The 24,624-nt window shown below is 55.7% G+C and overlaps 1 protein-coding gene across 1 annotated transcript in view; it reads right to left on the bottom strand.

Moving 5' to 3' along the window:
- Window positions 1-24,624, bottom strand: part of SLC9A9 (solute carrier family 9 member A9) — a 498,743-nt gene that overhangs the window by 175,298 nt on the left and 298,821 nt on the right. The window contains exons 10-11 of the mRNA XM_066347824.1: window positions 11,419-11,532; window positions 9,022-9,133 (exon numbers count right to left, since the gene is read on the bottom strand). Coding sequence (XP_066203921.1) covers window positions 9,022-9,133; window positions 11,419-11,532 — 226 coding nt within the window. The remainder of the gene's footprint in view (window positions 1-9,021; window positions 9,134-11,418; window positions 11,533-24,624) is intronic.

Consider the following 24,624-nt stretch of genomic DNA (forward strand, 5'->3'; position numbering starts at 1 on the left):
GGTCGTCCTCACGGGGGTCTGGTCCGTCCTGACGGGCGTCTGGGTCGTCCTGACGGGGGTCCGGGTCGTCCTGACGGGCGTCCGGGTCGTCCTGACGGGGGTCTGGTCCGTCCTGACGGGGGTCCGGGTCGTCCTGACGGGGGCCCGGGTCGTCCTGACGGGGGGCGCCCGGGTCGTCCTGACGGGGGTCCGGGTCGTCCTGACGGGGGGGCGCCCGGGTCGTCCTGACGGGGGCCCGGGTCGTCCTGACGGGGGGGCGCCCGGGTCGTCCTCACGGGGGTCCGGGTCGTCCTGACGGGGGTCCGGGTCGTCCTGACGGGGGGGCGCCCGGGTCGTCCTGACGGGGGTCCGGGTCGTCCTGACGGGGGTCCGGGTCGTCCTGACGGGGGTCCGGGTCGTCCTGACGAGGGTCCGGGTCGTCCTGACGGGGGTCCGGGTCGTCCTGACGGGGGTCTGGGTCGTCCCCTCTGGTGACTTGGCATCTCGGGAGGGGCTGCTTGTGCCCGTTGGCTACGCCCTCCCCCGATGCAGGGCGGCCGGGTGATGCTCAAGGTCCTGCTCCTTTCTCACACTCAGGGGACGTCGAAGTGGACACTGACCATCTCGCAGGTGCCGACCCGTCCCCGAGCAGGCTGCGATAGGTCCCCGTCACAGCAGCTGGTGCTCTGAATCACAGCACTCTGACACGTGCACACGTGCCAGGGCTCAGTCACCGCTGGGGCTGAAGGCGGAGTCCCCACCACTGTCCTGAAAGTCAGGGCGGGGGGAGCAGCAGCTTTGGGTCCGGTCTTCCCCAGGTAACTCCCTGGCACTGGGCGTTGGCCTCAGACCGAGCCCTTGGCAGTGACTGGACAGTTCGACCTCCTGTGGGACCGGAACCCCGGTCTCTGAGAAGAGGGGCTCCTCAGAGCAGCAGTGAGTTCACGGGACATCCTGTCTCTGGGAAGCACCCAGGACTCTCCTCTGCCGCGGTTAAAGAAAGGGATGGAAATTCCCATCCACTGAGTGTTTCCTCGGAGGCTGACCCTGTGCGGAGCATTTGTATATAGTTCCTATTTTAAAATTTATTTTTATTTATCTTTTAATGTGGGAGTAGGGAAGATAGAGACATAGACTTCCACATGTGCTCGAACTGGGATCAGCCAGGCAACCTCTGTCTGGGGCCGATGCTCAAATCAACTCAACTATTTTTAGCACCTGAGGCTGATGCTTGAACCAGTTGAGCCACTGGCTGTGGGAGGGGAAGAGAGAGAGAGAGAAGGGAGAAAGGGGAGAAGGGGGAGAGGGAGAGAAACAGACAGTCACTTCTCATGTGTGCCCTGACCGGGAATCAAACCCAGGACTTCTGTACTCTGGGAAGACACTCTATTCACTGAGCCAACTGGCCAGGGCTTGTATATATAGATAGACCCTGGCCGGTTGGCTCAGAGAATATATATATATATATATATATATATATATATATATATATATATATATATATATATATATTATAATATATATATTATTGAGAAATGCAAGCGCTAGTAATTTCTATCGTCCATTTATCTTGGAACAGAGGGAAGGACGATCGTGTTTTGACCTGATAAAAGGAGAAAAGGACTCCGTGGGGCCGACCGTGGTTCTCAGCTTGTTCCCGGGTGTCCTGAACTCGTCCTAGTCACACGGACCCACTCAGCGTCGGAAGCTGGGAGGACAGAATGGGACCAGCCACCCCCCTGGGCCGACAATGCTGTCTTGTCACGGCAGCGCTGCTCTGGGCTAGTCATTCGGCAAGGTGACGACTTCTCTGGGATGGCTTCCCCGATGGTTAAATCATGACTCCTTTCTAGCATTCTCTGGTGAACCCTGTCCCAGCTGACGACCTCAGAAGACCTCCCTGGGGGCCACTTTGCTCTCTAATGCCTGCCCGAAGCCCTGAGCCCCAGGGGGTGCCGCGCGGGGGCCCCAGGGGCCTGGTGGACGTCCCGCTGTAATGGAGAGGGACGTTCTGAGCTGTCACATCAGCTGGTTGGCGGCTGTGGATGGGTAAGGAAGAGAGGGTGGCCCGCTGGGACGTCCCGCTGTAATGGAGAGGGACGTTCTGAGCTGTGTCACCTCAGCTGGTTGGCGGCCGTGGACGGGTAAGGAAGAGAGGGTGGCCCGCTGGGACGTCCTGCTGTAATGGAGAGGGACGTTCTGAGCTGTGTCACCTTAGCTGGTTGGCGGCCGTGGACGGGTAAGGAAGAGAGGGTGGCCCGCTGGGACGTCCCGCTGTAATGGAGAGGGACGTTCTGAGCTGTGTCACCTTAGCTGGTTGGTGGCTGTGGACAGGTAAGGAAGAGAAGGTGGCCCGCTGGGACGTCCCGCTGTAATGGAGAGGGACGTTCTGAGCTGTGTCACCTTAGCTGGTTGGCGGCCGTGGACGGGTAAGGAAGAGAGGGTGGCCCAAATAACTCCATGAGATACATCCAGTGCAGAGAAGTTAGAACGCACAAAAGAGGGACGGACGCTGGACTCTGGGTGGGGGCCGCAGAGAGCGAGGTCCGGCCAGGGACGCTTGACCGTGCGACACGTCCTCCAGGCTGTGTCTCTCTCCATCCGGGCGGACAGGAGGACAGAGGGGTAGAGAGAGTCCTGTGGCTTAGACGGCTCGGAGTCTCAGACATCTCCTGTTATGTACTTTACAAAATAAATCTTTTTCCTCGGCTGAAGTTAGCTTTCGACTGATTCTTGACTCAAATCACCTGGTTTACGTAAAGGTCCCTGGGCTTCACGGGAGATCTCAGGTCTTTAACTGGAAAACAAACACGTCCTCCCCCCACCCCTTACCCCCCCCACCCCCGACACAAAGCAAGCGCAGATTTAAAAAACGATTCTAGGATCCTAACGTAATCTTTACTATGATCAGCACTCAGGGAAGGTGTTCTTGACCAGAAGTGAGTAAGGGGAAAATATATATTTTCTTTTATCTAGAACACAAAAGGTTTTATTCGTTGATCTCTGATCTTTTTTCTTTCTTTCTTTTATTTTTTTAAGTGAGGAGGGGAGATAGAGAGACGGACTTCTGCATGTACCCTGACTGGGATCCACTTGGCAACCCCCATCTGGGGCAGATGCTAGGACCAACCAAGCTATTCTCAGCACCTGGGAATGACACTCGAACAAATTGAGCCACTGGCTGCGGGAGGGGAAGAGAGAGAGAGGGGCGAGAGGAAAGGGGAGAGAAACAGATGGTCACTTCTCTTGTGCGCTCCGGTCCTGATTGAGGATCGAACCTGAGATGTCCAGACACTAGGCCGGCACTCTATCCATTAAGCCAACCAGCCAGGGCCGATCTCTATTATTATATAATTATTGCTGCTTAAGTGGCACGTCATTAAAGTTTGCAAATTTAATCGGATGGGCCACGTGGCGGTTGATTTCATTCATTGGCCTGTTCGGCCACCAGTTACTTCGGGGGGAGGCTCTTCCTGTTCTGTCAGCCCTGGGGGACTGTCAGCTCCACACGGGTGGTGCTCAGGCCAGGCTTGCTGGGTTCCAGGGTCAGGAGCTACGCAACAATGACGTTAAGGACAAGGATCCACCAATACAACCTTCTGCTCTTTAACATGAACAGAGTGCTGGGCGCTGAGGCACGGGGTGGACCGCACAGAAAAGCGAGGCTGTAGAAACCTGTCTGATAGACTCGCAGTCTCGAGGGGCGTCTGGGCAGACAGCCCCAGAAGTCACGGGAGAGTGGGGTCAGCAGCTGCGGGGACAGGAGAGTCCTGGGTCTACACACACAGCAGACAGGGACCAGCCCAGGTGGACGCTTCCCACGGGATGTAACATGAGATGTCTAAGCTGAAACTGAACAGTGAAAGGAACCAGCTGCCCGAGGGCGTGAAGGCGGGCGGTCAGTCCTCCCAGGAAGGGCTCTGGGCAGAGGGAGAGCCCAGGGAACAGGCAAGAAGTACACGGCGAGCCTCGAGGCGCCGGAAGCAATCCTGTACCTGCCCCTGCATCTCTGAGGGTCAGGCGGCAGAGGGGAGGGCGAGAAGCAGAGCTGGAACCCACGGGTGTCCGAGGCAAACCAGGGCGCGGCCGGGCGGAGGAAGACGGGACAGAGAGAGAAGCTCGGGACAGAGACCGCGTCCGGTGACTCCGTGCGGGGACGTGCCTCTCGGGCGTTCCGGGCAGGACAGGTGAATTCCCCGGGGACCAGTGACTCCGTGCGGGGACGTGCTTCTCAGGCGTTCGGGCCAGGCGGGTGAATTCCCCGGGGTGGCTTCTCAGAGAGCAGGTGCGGGCTGGGTGTTTCCAGGGAGCTCTCGGGTGGTGCCCACGCTGCTGCTGCTGGTCGGAGGGCCACGCCTCGGGGGTCAGGGACCGAGAGGGCACAGGGACGGGCCCCTGGTCTGAGGGCCACGCCTCGGGCGTCAGGGACCGAGAGGGCACAGGGATGGGCCCCTGGTCTGAGGGCCACGCCTTGGGCGTCAGGGACTGAGAGGGCACAGGGACGGGCCCCTGGTCTGAGGGCCACGCCTTGGGCGTCAGGGACCGAGAGGGCACAGGGACGGGCCCCCGGTCTGAGGGCCACGCCTCGGGGGTCAGGGACCGAGAGGGCACAGGGATGGGCCCCTGGTCTGAGGGCCACGCCTTGGGCGTCAGGGACCGAGAGGGCACAGGGACATGCCCTGGTCGGAGGGCCACACCTTGGGTGTCAGGGACCGAGAGGGCACAGGGACGAGCCCCTGGTCTGAGGGCCACACCTCGGGCGTCAGGGACAGAGAGGGCACAGGGATGGGCCCTGGTCTGAGGGCCACGCCTCGGGCGTCAGGGACCGAGAGGGCACAGGGACATGCCCTGGTCTGAGGGCCACACCTCGGGTGTCAGGGACCGAGAGGGCACAGGGACATGCCCTAGTCGGAGGGCCACGCCTCGGGCGTCAGGGACCGAGAGGGCACAGGGACGGGCCCCTGGTCTGAGGGCCACGCCTCGGGCGTCAGGGACCGAGAGGGCACAGGGACATGCCCCCGGTCGGAGGGCCACGCCTCGGGCGTCAGGGACCGAGAGGGCACAGGGACATGCCCCCGGTCGGAGGGCCACGCCTCGGGCGTCAGGGACCGAGAGGGCACAGGGACATGCCCCCGGTCTGAGGGCCACGCCTCGGGCGTCAGGGACAGAGAGGGCACAGGGACGGGCCCCCGGTCGGAGGGCCACGCCTCGGGCGTCAGGGACAGAGAGGGCACAGGGACGGACCCCTGGTCGGAGGGCCACGCCTCGTGCGTCAGGGACAGAGAGGGCACAGGGACGGGCCCCCGGTCTGAGGGCCACGCCTCGGGCGTCAGGGACAGAGAGGGCACAGGGACGGGCCCCCGGTCGGAGGGCCACGCCTCGGGCGTCAGGGACAGAGAGGGCACAGGGACGGGCCCTGGTCTGAGGGCCACGCCTCGGGCGTCAGGGACAGAGAGGGCACAGGGACGGACCCCTGGTCGGAGGGCCACACCTCGTGCGTCAGGGACAGAGAGGGCACAGGGACGAGCCCCCGGTCTGAGGGCCACGCCTCGGGCGTCAGGGACAGAGAGGGCACAGGGACGGGCCCCCGGTCGGAGGGCCACGCCTCGGGCGTCAGGGACAGAGAGGGCACAGGGACGGGCCCCCGGTCTGAGGGCCACGCCTCGGGCGTCAGGGACAGAGAGGGCACAGGGACGGGCCCCCGGTCTGAGGGCCACGCCTCAGGCGTCAGGGACAGAGAGGGCACAGGGACGGGCCCCCGGTCGGAGGGCCACGCCTCGGGCGTCAGGGACAGAGAGGGCACAGGGACGGACCCCTGGTCGGAGGGCCACGCCTCGTGCGTCAGGGACAGAGAGGGCACAGGGACGGGCCCTGGTCTGAGGGCCACACCTCGGGGACCGAGAGAGCACAGGGACATGCCCTGGTCTGAGGGCCACGCCTCGGGCGTCAGGGACCGAGAGGGCACAGGGACGGGCCCCTGTCACTCCGCGGCCAGTAGTTGCCGTGAGGCCGTTCTGGTAGCTTCCTGTTCCGTCAGCTTGGGTGGCGGCCGACATAGGTCCCTGCTCCTGGGCACCACGGGGTCCATGACACCGGCTCGTCACCTTCGTGAATTCTGCCTGCGTTTCCTTTCCCGTGGAGAGGAGGGGGGAGCTGGCTGGCTGCAGGCACCCACTTGGGGGTCCTGGTCTCACATGGGCTGTGACCGTGGCCTGACAGGCAGCTCCTCAAACAGACGCTGAGGAAGACAGTCTCTGCCATGCTGACGGTGGGTCTTGAGGTGTCCGTCTGCAGGACGCTGGTGGCCCCGTATGTGAATAAGAACGGCAGTCTTTTGCCATTGGGGGGGGGGAATGAACGCTAACGGAGACATTCTCTGCGTGTGCCGCTGTCCGGCCGTGCCTGCCTCTTGCTCCGCGGGTGCGGGCAGCTACCTGGATGCCCATGGACATGGGGGACCAGCGAGGGGACCCCCAGCCCCACGGGCAGCAACACCTGGCCACCTGGTGCCGTGTGAGCTCACGGATGAGGTTTCATAGGACGGCGCCCGCTGCGGTCACTCTCTCTTCCTGGTTCAGATGACAGGACACAGCGGGGTCCAGCGTCTCTCTTCAGAGGGCAGCAGAGATGGACACACAGGGAAGCACGTGCTCTGACCCACTGCCCGGCTCCTCCACCAGCCCGGTGCCTCTCTCTGCGCCTCCCTCTCGGCGTCCAGATCGGCAGAGACCTGCCGTGCGGAGGGCTGTGTGTCCCCACAGGTCCCCGTCCCCGAGTCACGGGGTTCCAGGAAGGCTGCCAGAACCCCCCCTGCCCCCCCTCCCCGGGCGGCCAAAGTCATCTGCTTCAAAAAACAACAAGTGTCTGGCTGGGCTCCAACTTGATTCACAGGATTAGCCCAGGCTGGGTTTGGTTCAAGGGCCATCGTTTGCTGACTCCCTGCTTTAGAATATCAACTGTAAAGATACCAGCAAATTCTGGTCACACCCCATACTGCTGGCCTCCGTTTGTTTTGTTTGTTAGTTTGTTTTTTTGTTTGTCTGTTTTTTTAAATGAGAGGAAGGGAGATAGACTCCCACATGTGCCCCGACTAGGATCCACCCTGCAACCCCCGTCTGGAGCCGTGCTCACAACTGAGCTATTTTTAGCACCTGAGGCAGAGGCTCCATGGAGCCACCCTCAGCTCCCAAGGCTGATGCACTGGAATCAATCGAGCCATGGCTTCAGGAGCAGGAGAGAGAGAGAGAGAGAGAGAGAGAGAGAGAGAGAGAGAGAGAGAGAGAGGGAAAGAGAGAGGAGGTGGAAAGAAGGGTGGAGAAGCAGATGGGCGCTTCTCCTGTGTGCCCTGGCTGGGAATCAAACCCTGGACTTCCACACGCCGGGCCAACGCTCTACTGCTGAGCCAACCGGCCAGGGCTGGCCTCAGGTTTTAATGCAGCCCAGTCTCCAGCTAAGCAAGCAAATATCGGTGCCGAAGCCTGGAGAGACGGTCAAGCCGGTGGCCACCTGCACAGATCACTTCACATCCCCGTATAGCTATCCTCACAGTCTTCTTTGTATAAAATAAAAGCATCCCTTAAAACATGACACCCAGGCGTTAAGAATGCGCCTGTCTTCTCCAGAGGACGCCCTCTGATGTTTTCATGAGAAGAACGAAGGGAGCTTCCCGGCCCCTGGAGATGCTTTGCAACCAGGCAGCCGGGGGGCCGACCCCCTTTCCCACCACACACGTCAACGCCTCAGCAAACTTCACGGCTGCTCTCGGCCCAGCCCCCTGTCCGTCCACCTCGTCCCCCACACGTCTCCCTCTCTCAGCTCTGGTGTGTCTGGGAGCGTAGGGAGGCACCGTCAGAGCCCGACAGGAGGCAGGCTCAAGTCCGGCTCTCCGTGTGCCCGGAGCTGCCCTCTCTACGGTGAGGAACAGGCTGAACGGGAATAAAACTGAACGGGAAACCAGCCCGACTGCTTGGGCTACTTCTAAAAAATGTAGGTGTTGAAACCCGTTGTCGGGTTTTCAGGGGAGTCCCCCAGATCTGAGCTCAGGATCGCTTCTGTCCTTGATCAAGGCAGGTCTCCTCTCTGAGATCCTGAGCCTCAGTGTCTCCATCCCAAAACCATAATGGGTTGGTATCGGCTTCACGGGATGGAGCTATAGTGAGCAGCCAACAGTAGATATTCAAGAAATGGTAGTCGCTGACAGGTTTTCCCATATCCCCCTGGGCACCCCAAATTTTACGTGTTTGCTCCATCCTGAGAGAATTTGCGTGTGGTCGTTTCACTCTGACACGTCTTCCCAGGAACTGCCTATGAGTATAATGTCAGCGTGTACACACCGAGGAGGCGTGTCATGGAGACGTCTCCAAATAGGAAAGACGGATGGTCGGGAAAACTGAACAGAAAGAAACCACAAGTCCCAGAGTAGTTCAGGGCCAGCAAGTGTGTTTGGTTCCCTTTTCTCTGGGAGAAGGGGGCCTTCAGGCACGGTTCGATCAAGCAGCACATGAGCTTCCAGAGAGCAGGGCAGCCTCCCCCTCCCAGACTGGGACTGCTCTGAGCACGTGGTGAGAGTGCAATCTGCATGTGTCTCCTCAACAAATACCTGGGCACACGGAGGGAGAGGTGGTGTGCTTTTGTCTTGAGCACGAGATGTTCCCAGATCTCAGCAGGGCACAGGGGCCGGGACCAGAAGGAGGAGGAACCAGGACATTGGTAAGGAAGGTGCCATTTACAGATGACCGACCTTGCAGTCTGCAATTTACAAAGTGATGCTGCAAACCCCCCCCATAGGAAAACTGACCTGCAGGGGGTCAGGGGAAGTCCCCTGCCTGTTCCTGGACAGTGTCTGGCCGGGGCTGTGGGTGGAGGCCCCCCAACAAGATCTCCTTTCATTCTGGTTTTTTTTTTTTTTTGCTTTTTTTTTTTCTGGAGAGAAACACCCCCTGTTGCTCAGAACTTACGAGTGCCGGCGGGGGGCTGGGCACGGACGGGGACGCAGGACTCGTGCGAGAACGCGGGCCCGAGTGCCCCACGCCGCTCACGCACCTGAGAACATCATCATGTGCTGGAAGCTCCAGGGTGTCCTCCGCCTGCGGCCCAGGTTCAGGAGGAAGGACAGCGGGTAGATGTTGCAGGCTCTGGCCACGAAGACGGCGAGCTGCCGCCCGGCGCAGGACACGTTGAGGAAAACAGCGCTGCCACGCGGGCGGGAGGGGCCCCGGGGCTCGGACCACCCGCCTCTCTGTCGCCACCCACCCAGGACATGGGGATGTTGGACACGCCGACACGCCTGTACCTGCCTGGCTTCCGATGTTCGTTTTCCAAAGCCACCCCTTTCTGGAAATAACAAGAGAAGGCCGCCTGTCTCGGGTATCTATTCAACTGACCATCATGAACCCCCCAAACCGTGTCAGCCGCCCTGAATTTTCTCACCACATTTACGTGGTTGATGGCAGAGTGGACGCTCAGTTCTGCTGCAGGGAGGCAGGCTGTGCGTGTGTGTATGCCTGCATGTGTGCACGTGTGTATGCATGTCCATGTATGTGTATGTGTCCATGCATGTGCATGTGTGCACGTGTGTGTGCACGTGCATGTGTATGTGTGCACACATAAGTGTGCATGTGTGTGTGCGTGCGTGAATGTGCGTGTGTGTATGTATGTGTGCGTGTGTGAATGTACATGTGTGTGCGTGTGTGCGCGCGCGTGTGTATGTGCATGTGTGTGTGCGTGTGCATGCGTGTGCGTGTGCATGTGTGTGTGTGCGTGCGTGTGTGTATGTATGTGCGCACTGATGCTGTGGCCTTATCTTCCCGAGCAGTGCTTTAGACAAAATAAATATATTCTGACCCCGGATAACCATCTCTCTTTCCATCGGTTCATACTCCCTGCATCTTGCTAACTTCACTTATTTACTTATTATTATTATTATTTTTGGGGGGTGGATTTAATTTTGACAGGAATTGCCTATCGGAATATATAATACAACCAACGTGCTTTAAGAGGCATCTCTCTCCACCCAAACCTTACAGGTTAAAATCTACGAGAATATGATGGTGGCAGCCGTCACCCTCTGTGTCGCCCGGGACTCCTGTCCTGATTGGCTGTCAGCTCCGCTGTGCCCTCACACCGGGTGGCATCCCTTGGGAAGGAGCTTCCTTCCAAGACCCAAGTTTCAGGTGAAACTTGAGAGGGTTGAGCTGAGTTCTCCCTGAAGAGGAAACAGGACGTGGTGCAGGTGCGCGTGGTTAGAGCAGGGCTTTGACAAAGGGGCCCCTGTCCTGGCTGCGAGGTCACCTGCCTGTGGTCTGGGTGGGGTGGGGGTAGAGGGGGCATTTGTCCATTTTCCGAGCGGAAAGAAGGACAACAGCTGCCCGACTGTCCTTGGGGACATCCCCAGGGCCTCGGTCCTGTCACGTTCAGATAGATAACCATTCCCGCTGGGAATGCCTACACCCAAGGCGGGACGCTAGAAAAGTCATCCAGAGTGAGGGGTGGCGTTCAGCGTTGCTCTGTGTAGAGGAACGGGTCATCCCTTTCAAATAGAGCTGCACGTGCTCAGGGACGCGGCTACCGAAGGCACGAGCCTCAGGCTCACGTCCTCTGGTCTTCACGCCCTGTAGCCGGCTTTCAAAGTCCTTGCTGGAAAGACGCATTCTACCACCTTGTCACAGAAAGAGAGGTCTAAGGCAGGGGTCCCCAAACTTTTTACACAGGGGGCCAGTTCACTGTCCCTCAGACCGTCGGAGGGCCGGACTATAAGAAAAGCTATGAACAAATTCCTATGCACACTGCACATATCTTATTTTAAAGTAAAAAAACAAAACGGGAACAAATACAATATTTAAAATAAAGAACAAGTAAATTTAAATCAACAAACTGACCAATATTTCAATGGGAACTATGCTCCTCTCACTGACCACCAATGAAAGAGGTGCCCCTTCCGGAAGTGCGGAGGGGTGCAGATAAATGGCCTCAGGGGGCAGCATGTGGCCCGCGGGCCATAGTTTGGGGACCCCTGGTCTAAGGCCTCATGATCCGGGCTGCCTCCTGATCACGCCAACGCGGATTGAACACACGCTTCTCCAGCCAGGATGAGTGGGACACCTGGTTCTCTAGAAAGAATGCGTTGACACTCTTATGTCAACGAGTCCTAATCTTAAACATATCCTGGTGATTCCAGAAGAGCCACTCTCCTTCTCAGCCTTCCGCCTGCATTTTCCTCGGTAGTTTCCAAAACGTTCTTAACACCGAACCAGAGGTGTGTATCAAAGGCCCCGGTTTCCTGGGGTGCTCGTCTTCCCTAGCTGGGAATGCCGTGTCTGCCGCAGCCCTGAGCCCCGCAGGAGGCCCGCGGGAGTGACTCGAACAACGGGACGGACAAGCCGGTCACCGCAGCTCCCACGTCCTCCCCGACCAGCCCGTGCTCCCCACTCCGAAGGATACGAAGGCTCCGAGGATGAACAGGGCGTTGAAGATGTGGTTCTGGAAGGTGAACAGCGCCAGCCCCATGTAGCAGAAGATGACGTTCTCGGCCAGGAAGTTCATAAACTCGAACAGCTGCAAACAGAGCAGAGAGACCCAAACCGTTCATCGTGAGCAGCGCCAGAGCCGTTTCCTGACCTGAACCCGCCTTCGGGGACCCGACGGCTCTCGCTGTTCTGCGAAAGCCACCCCTTTGGTCTCGCAGCTTAGCTCCCGGAGGGCAGGTAGGCGGGCGGGCGGGCGCAGGGGACGCCTGGCTGTCCTGTCCGGCCAGCTGACTTGACTGGGGCCCTCTCCCCAGTGACAGGGGCCACGGGGTGTCCACAGCTCACCCTCCTTTCTCCCCCAGGCTGGCAGAGACGCCCCTGAGCAATCTAACCAGCGTCAGCCTCCGGGACCAATGCCCTCCGGGATGACAGCGCGTTCCATTACAGACCCCGAAGCTCTGTCGTTCGCTCCCTGGGCGCCACAGTCAACCACGCGGAGATCACTGAGGTCCCCCCTGAGCACGCACCACCCAGGAGGGGCGCCTGGGGTCCCAGAACACGAGAGGAACACAAAGCTTCAGCTAGTCACTCTCCTTGGGCAGGCGGGAAGGAAGGACAGACTCGGAAAGAACCTGGAGACCAGGAAGCGGGAGGAATGTCCACTCCAGGTCAACACGGCATGGTCAGCACATTTTACAGTTCCGACAATGAGACGCAGGACACTGCCGGACGCAGAGCTGGCCATCGGATACCTATCCTGTCTAGCTGATGAACAAACAAACAAGCAAACAGAAAGAATACGACTCGTCTCGGGGATCGGTTCATGCAGCAAGAACACAAGAGGCGCGTCAGCTTCCGTCAGAGGGCGGGGGCGACGAGGTCGGTGCTGACGAATGCGCCCCCGGAGTTCTTCTGAACCACCTCAGCCCCAGAGGAGACGCAGAACGCAGAGGTGTCCGGGGCCCCAACGCGGGCCGAGGGGGAAGGGACGTCACGTACAGTCCGGACTGCTCATCCGGAGGTCCTGCAACTCCGTTCTCGGACCTGACCCACCCGGTTTTAGTTTCCAGCTCCACAGACAATACCCTCGCCCAGTCTTCCCACCGATGTCAGAAAGAGAAACAGGATCTCGTCAGAAGCGTTACTTTGACCCAGGAATGGACAGACCGGGTCGGCAAGGACACGGCGACCTGGGCGGACGGAAGCTGCTCTCCTCCAGCGGCGGCCGCGGTCACTTGTTCCCAGAGCACTCATTTACGTCCGGGGACAGACGGCTCCGCTACAGCAAGGCCGTCACCCGAACCACCTCAGAAACCTTGAAAACACGAGGGGGGCGTAGAAGAGTTGGGGACATTTTCCTACCTCATTCAATCTCTACTTTTTCAAAAAGCCGGAGGTTTGGCTGTTTTTCAGCTCGGGCTGGACAGACACGGGGCGGCGTAAACAACAGAATTCATCTCCCAGGTTCCGCAGGTTGGGAACCCGAGATCCGGGGGCGGGAGGGCTGGGTGCCAGGGAGGGCTCGCGTCCTGGGGGGCACAGGGCGGCCCCTTGCTGCGTCCTGGCAGGGTGCCCGGAGAGACCGCCTCGCTCAGGACACATCCCTGCTTCCACGGGCGTTGATCTCGTTCACAAGGGCTCCACTTTCGGGGCCTCCTCACCCTCCAAAAGCCCGCCTCCAGTGACCGCCACACGGGGGCTTAGGGCTTCCACATCTGAACTTGGGGGTGGGGGTCGGGCACAAACATTTACTTCAGGGGTTCCCAAACTACGGCCCGCGGGCCACATGCGGCCCCCTGAGGCCATTTATCCGGCCCCTGCCCCACTTCCAGAAGGGGCACCTCTTTCATTGGAGGTCAGTGAGAGGAGCATAGTTCCCATTGAAATATTGGTCAGTTTGTTGATTTAAATTTACTTGTTCTTTATTTTAAATATTATATTTGTTCCCGTTTTGTTTTTTTACTTTAAAATAAGATATGTGCAGTGTGCATAGGGATTTGTTCATAGTTTTTTTTATAGTCCGGCCCTCCAACGGTCTGAGGGACAGTGAACTGGCCCCCTGTGTAAAAAGTTTGGGGACCCCTGATTTACTTCACAGCAGCTCCATGCAGTTTTCCACCTTGGTAAATACACGTCCTGGTTGCATTCCAGGGCCTCCTCCCCGGTGCCTCTCACTCTAGACGGGACACCTTCCCAGCGAGGACCCATGCAGCCTCCCCTGGGTGACCACGTTCGGATTCCTCTGTGGGGTTCATCTCCTTCCCCCCTCTCGGCCCCCAGAGTGGGTGCCTGTGCAGCTCAGATACGGAGTATGTGTGGTTTGGGACCAAACCACGCAAGTCGAAGTATTTCTCCAGCCAGCATGCTCGAGAGGGGCCTGATGCATTTAGAGCCCAAGAAATGCAAGGAGGTCTTTGTGGGGAGTGTTGAGACCAAGACCCCCCCCCCCCACTTTTCCCTGTGGAAGGGCGCAGGCTAGGGGGCTGCTGCTGGCGATCATGTGATCGCAGGGGGACACCCCCCTGAGAGAGAAGGCATGTCCGATGACACTATCTCATCTTCTGTAGTCTTCCTCTCCCAAAGAACACCTACCCTTGGACTTCTGAACTAAAGAGACCAAAAAAAAAAAAAAAAAAAAAAAATCACTTTTTGATTTGAGTTGGGGTTTCCATCACTTAAAATGCTGAGAAGTCTTTTATCGTCCTGTCCCAGTTAAAACCAAACCAAAAGAAACGGCTCTGGGCCGCAGCAGAGCTGGTAAACAAAAGGGTAAACGGTCAACTTTCTTCACTTTTTTTCCGTTAGTAAGAGTGTGTTATTTCCACCCAAGACTGGCACCCTATTTCAACCTATTTCTCTCACCTTAAAGGGGGAAAAACACCTATGAGAAAAATCAGGGTGTATTTTTTTTTCTGTGTTTACCCCACACATTTGAGGTGAGAACCCGTGAGAGTCAGTATTTGTTTCAGGGATTTGCTTCCTTTGCATAAGTCAGGATTTTGACTCGACGTTGTCCCTGAATTTACTGAACTCCAACCCTGATCAAAACTGCAAGTGGCTGTTCACACACACGTTGTGTCCAACTCTGATTTTCAGTTTCGGGTCCCTCCCTGCCTGCTCTTAGTGAGGACAGTTCTCTCCTCCTGAGCCAACACCATTAACGAATCTAGATCCGTAACACATGGTCACATGTCACAGATGCAGACGGCTCCCACGTCTACCTTCTTCAGAATGTTTCTGGTTATGTTTTGTGTGTTTAAAAAAACCATTTTTTTTTTTATTGATGCAGAGGGTGCCTCCCCCCCAACTCTTGCTGAAATTAGTTTCTGTCCCTTGTCGACAACCTTGGACAATCTGACAGACTCATTTTAAGCTGTAGATGGCCATTAGCGTTTAACAGAGGCCCACTTCCTCACCGGGGAGCTGCTCCCAGCCTCCTCACCCCACGTAACTACATACATTCCTCTGAACAAACAGGCTTCCTAATAGCTTCCTTCTCAGGGCACCTAAGGAAAAGCGTGGGAAAGACTTTTTTTTTTTTTTTTTTAACCACACAAACATCTCCTGGAGACCTGTTTCCAAAGAGTTTACATTACGTCCACACTGACAGAAGCGACCTATTTGGCATTGAGGAGGACTTCATTGTCCGAGTCTGGCCTGGCGTAGTCAATTACTGAAGGAAGAGATTGATTAGTCAATTCTGGAATGATGAAAAACAACAACAAAAAAACCCCAAAACAAAATCTCCATCCCCCCTCAAACCTAATCACCATCGACATCCTCCTAACAACAACGTCAAACTTGTCAGAGAGAATTCAGTGTGACTCACGGCAAATCTACTTCCTTCTCGCTGAGCATCACAGATAAATATCTGGGCTCCGTGTTTTCTTATCCAGGACGGTCAACCACAGCTGTTTTATTTCCATCCATTTACAATTTGTGAGTCTTGGAGAGGACCCGGGTCCAAAGTAATCTTTGCTTAGCAAAGCTTTACTTTATAGAAAAAAAAAAAAAAAAGAAGAAGAAGAAGAGAAAAGAAAAGCAAGTTAATAGTACAAACAAGCTGAGGGAAAGATCTAAGCTGCATTAGAGGGCCGTCCACATTTACAGCCTCTGAACTAAGGGTCACGGGAACCACTCATGTGTTAATTAAACCATTCACCTGGTCTTGTTAGATGGGATGTCTTTAGCCTGAGTGATTGACTATGTTTTAAAATATGTTCAGCACTAATTCGGATTGACTTCTTGCAGTGTAGAGAAGTATTAGAGCAGCTCATCACACCCCGCTTCACGAGTACGAATTAAATGGATACAGATTCCCCAACATGACTTCCGTTTGGCTCCGTACAGTTTGACACAGTCCACTGACTTCTATCTATTTGTCTAAGTAATGCCAGGACATTTATTTTGGCTGGAATGTTTAAAAAAAAAACAAACAAAAAACAACACCTATAAAACAGTAATACAAATAAAAGGAAAAGAAACGTTCTTTTATTTCCCTATAATTTTGTCCCAGGATTCATTTTAATGTTTGTTTGTTTATGTATAAAATTTGCCTTTATTCCTAACTGGGTGCTTTCTTTAGACACTATCTCAGTTTTCAACTTTTTTTTTTTTTTAAATCATATGCTATTGAATGTATACACAACTATTTTGAACCGACTGGAGTATAAAGGTTTTATCTCCATACTGGTGCGCGGGGGGTGGGGGTAGACTTTGCGAGAAAATATTATAATAGAGCCTATGGAAGTGATACACGTTGGCTCCTGGGATTCTAACATTGGCTTCTGTGCCAAGTCCTGAAGACATTTGTTCCGGGTGACCTCAGTCATGTCCACAGGCCTAGAGATAGTGCAGGGGACAGAGTGTACTGAGGACCTGTGAGTTCTGCGCCAGGACGGAAGTCATCGGGGAGCTTTACTGCCAGTCACGTTCACGGTTCCCAGCAGGCAGCCTGCCCCCTCACCCCTAAACCTAAGACGTACATTACAGACGAGCATCAGACACTGTGATCACATCCGCATCACTACGTCCGAAATAGTCATAATGCTAATGGGACAGATTGTTTTTTTCTTGAAGGACTTCAGTTGTGATAAGGACTATGTCAAAGGCTTTGACTTACTTTAACATTTTTTTTTAATATATATACATATAGCTACGCCTCATGCAATTCAGGAGTTCTCTCTCTCTCTCTGCCCCGCTGCTGGAGGTGGGCTCCAGATTCTGGGCCCGATTCTGGAAGTCGGAAAGTGTGAAGGCCCTGGGAAAGGGAGGGGCACCCCCGTGTGCTCAGGGGGCTGCTTACTTGTCACATGGTTCTCGGTGTGAGAATTCGTGGGCCCCCTGCCTTCCTGGCTCCCACCCCTTACACTTCATCGTCCCCTTTGGAACCTGACTTTTAACAACAGGAGAATTTCCAAAGCACAGTCTATATGCAAATAGAACCGAGCACATTTTAAGAAGGTGAGTAGGCACCATTAAGAAAGTAACGTGCCTGTGGGAGGTAAATCTCGTCACAGCTGTTTGGAGTTTCATAAAGCTCACTAAAGACAGGAGCCAGAGTTTACGATGGAAGGCAAAAGGTTATTTTCTGTAAATTTGCTAAATGTATACACTAGTAGGTCAATACCGGTAATAGTGTTCTTATTTCCGGAGGTTTTCGACTTTTGATTCATCATTTTTGGGGGGAGGGTTATTAAAGTAAGTCAGTATAAGGTTCTGTGAGGTTGCATTTACGTTAATATAGTATTAAACTAAGTAAACTGCTCACAAAAATTAGGGGATATTTCATCATGAATATGAAACAATAAACAAAAGAAGCATTGAATTATTTTTTATTAAACAAGAACATCAGAAAAGCGAGCGGCAAGTCAAAGAAAGTGGTTCCATTATGCAAATGAGGTGCAAAACCAACCTCTATTCCACTGGTGTACACGCACTAGACAAAAGGCTGGAAGTACCGGAGGGTCTGCACGGTCCCTGGTCCCCTGATGTTTGTGAGCCGTGTGGCTTCTCAAGTCTCTCTCTTTGCAGAACACTTATCATGATATTGATCAGAAAAACGGGTCCCCCAAAAGAGTGGCCTCAGAGCTATTTGGATGGGTTTAAACACGTACACTGCCCCCCCCACACACACACACAACGGATGATCACAAGATTTCAAGGACAGAGCCGTTTTGCAGTGCGCGTGGTCCCGACACAGACCCGATGCCTGGTGGTTCCTACATTCTTGTCAAGGGTCTGCCGTGCTTGACCCTGATCCCTGCCCAAGGCAGACCCCTCACTCCCTACTCTGCTTGCGGGGAAGCACGTGGTATTTCTGGACATCTGTAACTGTTAGAAACACTGCCTTCTCCTAAGCCGAAATTTAGTTCTCTGTCACTTTTACCCATTTCTGGTTTATAGAAAAGAAGTCAAATAAGATGTTGTGTTTGTCCACACCGCTCTGCTCTCGTGGCAGAAAGAGAGTCTATCAGACACTCGCAGTCCTGGGCAGGTCCACACACCAGGAAGCCACGCTCTGCTCTCGTGGCAGAAAGAGAGACTATCAGACACTCACAGTCCTGGGCAGGTCTACACACCAGGCAGCCACACTCTGCTCTCGTGGCAGAAAGAGACTCTATCAGACACTCACAGTCCTGGGCAGGTCCACACACCAGGCAGCCACACTCTACTCTCGTGGCAGAAAGAGACTCTGTCAGATACTCGCAGTCCTGGGCAGGTCCACACACCAGGCAGCCACACTCTGCTCTCGTGGCAGAAAGAGAGTCTATCAGATACTCACAGTCCTGGGCAGGTCCACACAGCAGGCAGCCACACTCTGCTCTCGTGGCAGAAAGAGACTCTATCAGATACTCACAGTCCTGGGCAGGTCTGCACACCAGGCAGCCACACTCTGCTCTCGTGGCAGAAAGAGACTCTATCAGACACTCGCAGTCCTGGGCAGGTCAGCACACCAGGCAGCCACACTCTGCTCTCGTGGCAGAAAGAGACTCTATCAGATACTCACAGTCCTGGGCAGGTCAGCACACCAGGCAGCCACGCTCTGCTCTCGTGGCAGAAAGAGACTCTATCAGATACTCACAGTCCTGGGCAGGTCCACACACCAGGCAGCCACACTCTGCTCTCGTGGCAGAAAGAGAGTCTATCAGATACTCACAGTCCTGGGCAGGTCCACACACCAGGCAGCCACGCTCTGCTCTCGTGGCAGAAAGAGACTCTATCAGATACTCACAGTCCTGGGCAGGTCTACACACCAGGCAGCCACACTCTGCTCTCGTGGCAGAAAGAGACTCTATCTAATACTCACAGTCCTGGGCAGGTCCACACACCAGGCAGCCACGCTCTGCTCTCGTGGCAGAAAGAGACTCTATCTGATACTCACAGTCCTGGGCAGGTCCACACACCAGGCAGCCACGCTCTGCTCTCGTGGCAGAAAGAGACTCTATCAGATACTCACAGTCCTGGGCAGGTCTGCACACCAGGCAGCCACACTCTGCTCTCGTGGCAGAAAGAGACTCTATCAGATACTCACAGTCCTGGGCAGGTCTGCACACCAGGCAGCCACACTCTGCTCTCATGGCAGAAAGAGACTCTATCAGATACTCACAGTCCTGGGCAGGTCAACACACCAGGCAGCCACACTCTGCTCTCGTGGCAGAAAGAGACTCTATCTAATACTCACAGTCCTGGGCAGGTCTACACACCAGGCAGCCACACTCTGCTCTCGTGGCAGAAAGAGAGTCTATCAGATACTCACAGTCCTGGGCAGGTCCACACACCAGGCAGCCACGCTCTGCTCTCGTGGCAGAAAGAGAGTCTATCAGATACTCACAGTCCTGGGCAGGTCCACACACCAGGCAGCCTCACTCTGCTCTCGTGGCAGAAAGAGACTCTATCTAATACTCACAGTCCTGGGCAGGTCTACACACCAGGCAGCCACACTCTGCTCTCGTGGCAGAAAGAGAGTCTATCAGACACTCGCAGTCCTGGGCAGGTCCACACACCAGGCAGCCACACTCTGCTCTCGTGGCAGAAAGAGAGTCTATCAGTCACTCGCAGTCCTGGGCAGGTCCACACACCAGGCAGCCACACTCTGCTCTCGTGGCAAAAAGAGACTCTATCAGATACTCACAGTCCTAGGCAGGTCCGCACACCAGGCAGCCACACTCTGCTCTTGTTGGTCTTGGATGTAAACACTCTGCTAGGAGTTCATGGTTGGCACCTGGGGCCTTGAGTTTAGAACTGCTCACCTGTCCGATGAGGATGAGAACAGGGTAGCGTCACAGGGACGCCCTACGGAGTACCTAAAATCACCCATGAGATGCTCTAAGCTCCGGCTAAACTCTTGTCCCTGAGCCGCAGTTCACTTTTCTTCAGGTCTCTCGTCACTAGGCATAGTATGTTATATTTGTTTATTTTACCTGCTCCCCATAAGAATACAAAGTTGGGGGGGTATAATCACCAGACTTATGTTTACATAATTGTTTTCCAGAACGTTCTTCTCAATAAATCTTATAGCACTGGTTCTTAGGGGGAAAAAAAAATTAGTCATGGAATAACATAATCAGTTTCTCTGTGGTTTTGCCGATAAATACTATCCAAAGGAAATTAACTACTTGGAAAACAATTATAGGTTTTTCTGTGTGAAAATTAAAGCTATCCTTTAAAAATAATTTCTTCATGAATGACCCAAGAGAAACATTGATATTTATATCAGGTACTGGGCATGGAAAATTCACCCGGTATCCAAGGTTAATAGTCCATTTCCTTCCTTCCTTCCTTCCTTCCTTCCTTCCTTCCTTCCTTCCTTCCTTCCTTCCCTCCCTCCCTCCCTCCCTCCCTCCCTCCCTCCCTCCCTCCCTCCTTCCTATTTAGCTCTTCTTAATCTTCTTTATTATCCATCTTGTGTGTCCGTTGTTATCTTTGTAATCACCTTAGGTTAAATTCTCCCTTGAGTGGGCGTGCAGAGGAGGACGCAGGTTTCTAACGACGCCCTTTGGTAAGGTCTCTGAGTTGGACAGCATTATCTGACCGGTGCTCACGTTCAGACAACCCCACGCAGCGCGGCCGGGGACAGACCGGCCCCTTCCACAGTGACGACCACGGGGTCTGCCGGGTCCCTCCCTTCCTCCTTCCTCGATGAGAACATTCCGGCTCAACACCTGGGCTTGAAGACGTTGTGCATTGCCAGGTGATGGGCCGCTCACTCCTGGCGGGAGGAGGTAGAGCAGCGAGGAAAACGCCCGACGCTAGGATCCAACCCGTGTTTATTCATCAAGAGGCTTTGCCTCCTGTGGTTTCAGAGCCGGAACGAGAAACCCCTGCTGGAAGCAACAGGTGACGGCATCACTGCCTGGACAGCTTCCGACTTTCCTGTGCTTTGGGTCACGTTCTTCCCAGGGAGCCCTGGATGCTCGTGCATTCACCAGACTCAAGGCACTCCGATACACTTTCTAAACCAGCTCATTTCCAACACTCTTAATGATGCCACAGGCGGCCCTGGCCGGTTGGCTCAGTGGTAGAGCGTCGGCCTGGCGTGCAGGAGTCCCGGGTTTGATTCCCGGCCAGGGCACACAGGAGAGGCGCCCATCTGCTTCTCCACCCCTCCCCCTCTCCTTCTTCTTTGTCTCTCTCTTCCCCTCCTGCAGCCAAGGCTCCACTGGAGCAAAGTTTGCCCGGGCACTGAGGATGGCTCCATGGCCTCTGCTTCAGGTGCTAAAATGGCTCTGATTGCGGCAGAGCAACGCCCCAGATGGGCAGAGCATCGCCCCCTGGTGGGCATGTCAGGTGGATCCTGGTCGGGTGCATGCGGGAGTCTGTCTGACTGCCTCCCCGTTTCCAGCTTCAGAAAAAAAAAAAAAATACAAAAAAAAAAAAAAAAAAAAAAAAAGATGCCATAGGCATCGTAGTTAAAAAAAAAATGTTTTTTTCACCACCCTCCCTCACCTCCTATCTTTGAGGGAAAAGCATTTGAAGACCAATTCAACTGATTGTTACTTAACCAGATAAATCCTCTGCTTGACTAGTCCTTGTGCTTTGGAGGGGGGATGGTCCTTCTTTTGTACAACACACGGAAGTAGACACTCTACAACTTAGAAGGGAAAAATGTCTCCTTTTTTTTTTTCTTGTGTATTTCAATATGTTTTTAAGTCTAATATACGTAGATAACATTGGGCCTGACCCTATATGTAAACAGTAATATTCAAACTCTTCCTGTTTTGTTCTCCAGGGGGTTATGGAATCGGCGGATCTGAATGACAGAGAAAAGAAGGAGACCCATCGCTAAGGGCTAAGAGTCGCTTCCACGACACAGAAGATTCTTGAACTCCGTTCTGGAGCCGGGGCGGAGTGGGTTATGGAAAAGGTACTCGACAGCAGGCGCGAAGCTCCGATTCTGATGAGCGTGAGGGGAAACTGGAGAGCAAGGGGGTCTCACTGCATCAGAGAAGTCCACGGAAACGGGAGTAACGCCCTTCGATTGGAGAACAGCTGCCCAGTGATGTCAAGGAAGGCGTGGATCTCGACGAGACCACAGCCGACGGAAAAGAGGTTTGCTTGGCTGGCTCCCGTGTAATGAACAGTAACAACGTCATGAACGCAGGTCGAACTCCAGAAAGCTCTTGTTTTTACCCTGACGGACTTTCTTTATTCCTTCCGGCCTCTTGGTATCGAAGCTCAGGTACACCCTTCGCAGAACAGGCAGAATCTCAAAAAAAAAAAAAAAAATCATGCCTGACGACAGCCCGAGAAGGCGTCCCTCTTTGCTGCCGAGGAAGGCAGTTGTGTGGTCACATGCAGAGCCACCGATGCGTCCATCCGTTCTGGGCGAGAAAGGCAGTTGTGTGGTCACATGCAGAGCCACCGGTGCGTCCATCCGTTCTGGGCGAGGAAGGCAGTTGTGTCGTCACGTGCAGAGCCACCAGTGCGTCCATCCGTTCTGGGCGAGGAAGGCAGTTGTGTCGTCACGTGCAGAGCCACCGGTGCGTCCATCCGTTCTGAGCGAGGAAGGCAGTTGTGTGGTCACGTGCAGAGCCACCAGTGCGTCCATCAGTTCTGGGCGAGGAAGGCAGTTGTGTCGTCACGTGCAGAGCCACCGGTGCGTCCATCCGTTCTGGGCGAGGAAGGCAGTTGTGTGGTCACGTGCAGAGCCACCGGTGCGTCCATCCGTTCTGGGCGAGGAAGGCAGTTGTGTGGTCACGTGCAGAGCCACCGGTGCGTCCATCCGTTCTGGGCGAGGAAGGCAGTTGTGTGGTCACGTGCAGAGCCACCAGTGCGTCCATCCGTTCTGGGCGAGGAAGGCAGTTGTGTGGTCACGTGCAGAGCGAGGAAGGCCGTTGTGTGGTCACGTGCAGAGCCACCCATGCGTCCATCCGTTCTGGGCGAGGAAGGCAGTTGTGTGGTCACGTGCAGAGCCACCAGTGCGTCCATCCGTTCTGGGCGAGGAAGGCAGTTGTGTGGTCACGTGCAGAGCGAGGAAGGCAGTTGTGTGGTCACGTGCAGAGCCACCGGTGCGTCCATCCGTTCTGGGCGAGGAAGGCAGTTGTGTGGTCACGTGCAGAGCGAGGAAGGCCGTTGTGTGGTCACGTGCAGAGCCACCAGTGCGTCCATCCGTTCTGGGCGAGGAAGGCAGTTGTGTGGTCACGTGCAGAGCCACCCGTGCGTCCATCCATTCTGGGCGAGAAAGGCAGTTGTGTGGTCACATGCAGAGCCACCGATGCGTCCATCCGTTCTGGGCGAGAAAGGCAGTTGTGTGGTCACGTGCAGAGCCACCGGTGCGTCCATCCGTTCTGAGCGAGGAAGGCAGTTGTGTGGTCACGTGCAGAGCCACCGGTGCGTCCATCCGTTCTGGGCGAGGAAGGCAGTTGTGTCGTCACATGCAGAGCCACCGGTGCGTCCATCCGTTCTGGGCGAGGAAGGCAGTTGTGTGGTCACGTGCAGAGCCACCAGTGCGTCCATCCGTTCTGGGCGAGGAAGGCAGTTGTGTGGTCACGTGCAGAGCCACCGGTGCGTCCATCCGTTCTGAGCGAGGAAGGCAGTTGTGTGGTCACGTGCAGAGCCACCGGTGCGTCCATCCGTTCTGGGCGAGGAAGGCAGTTGTGTGGTCACGTGCAGAGCCACCGGTGCGTCCATCCGTTCTGGGCGAGGAAGGCAGTTGTGTGGTCACGTGCAGAGCCACCCGTGCGTCCATCCGTTCTGGGCGAGGAAGGCAGTTGTGTGGTCACGTGCAGAGCGAGGAAGGCCGTTGTGTGGTCACGTGCAGAGCCACCAGTGCGTCCATCCGTTCTGGGCGAGGAAGGCAGTTGTGTGGTCACGTGCAGAGCGAGGAAGGCCATTGTGTGGTCACGTGCAGAGCCACCCATGCGTCCATCCGTTCTGGGCGAGGAAGGCAGTTGTGTGGTCACGTGCAGAGCCACCCATGCGTCCATCCGTTCTGGGCGAGGAAGGCAGTTGTGTGGTCACGTGCAGAGCCACCCATGCGTCCATCCGTTCTGGGCGAGGAAGGCAGTTGTGTGGTCACGTGCAGAGCCACCCGTGCGTCCATCCGTTCTGGGCGAGGAAGGCAGTTGTGTGGTCACGTGCAGAGCCACCAATGTGTCCATCCGTTCTGGGCGAGGAAGGCAGTTGTGTGGTCACGTGCAGAGCCACCAATGTGTCCATCCGTTCTGGGCGAGGAAGGCAGTTGTGTGGTCACGTGCAGAGCCACCCGTGCGTCCATCCGTTCTGGGCGAGGAAGGCAGTTGTGTGGTCACGTGCAGAGCGAGGAAGGCAGTTGTGTGGTCACGTGCAGAGCCACCCGTGCGTCCATCCGTTCTGGGCGAGGAAGGCAGTTGTGTGGTCACGTGCAGAGCCACCAGTGCGTCCATCCGTTCTGGGCGAGGAAGGCAGTTGTGTGGTCACGTGCAGAGCGAGGAAGGCCGTTGTGTGGTCACGTGCAGAGCCACCCATGCGTCCATCCGTTCTGGGCGAGGAAGGCAGTTGTGTGGTCACGTGCAGAGCCACCCATGCGTCCATCCGTTCTGGGCGAGGAAGGCAGTTGTGTCGTCACGTGCAGAGCCACCGGTGCGTCCATCCGTTCTGGGCGAGGAAGGCAGTTGTGTGGTCACGTGCAGAGCCACCGGTGCGTCCATCCGTTCTGGGCGAGAAAGGCAGTTGTGTGGTCACGTGCAGAGCCACCAGT

The sequence above is a fragment of the Saccopteryx leptura genome, chromosome 8 (genome assembly GCF_036850995.1).
Source record: "Saccopteryx leptura isolate mSacLep1 chromosome 8, mSacLep1_pri_phased_curated, whole genome shotgun sequence".
NCBI classification, from domain to species: domain Eukaryota; kingdom Metazoa; phylum Chordata; class Mammalia; order Chiroptera; family Emballonuridae; genus Saccopteryx; species Saccopteryx leptura.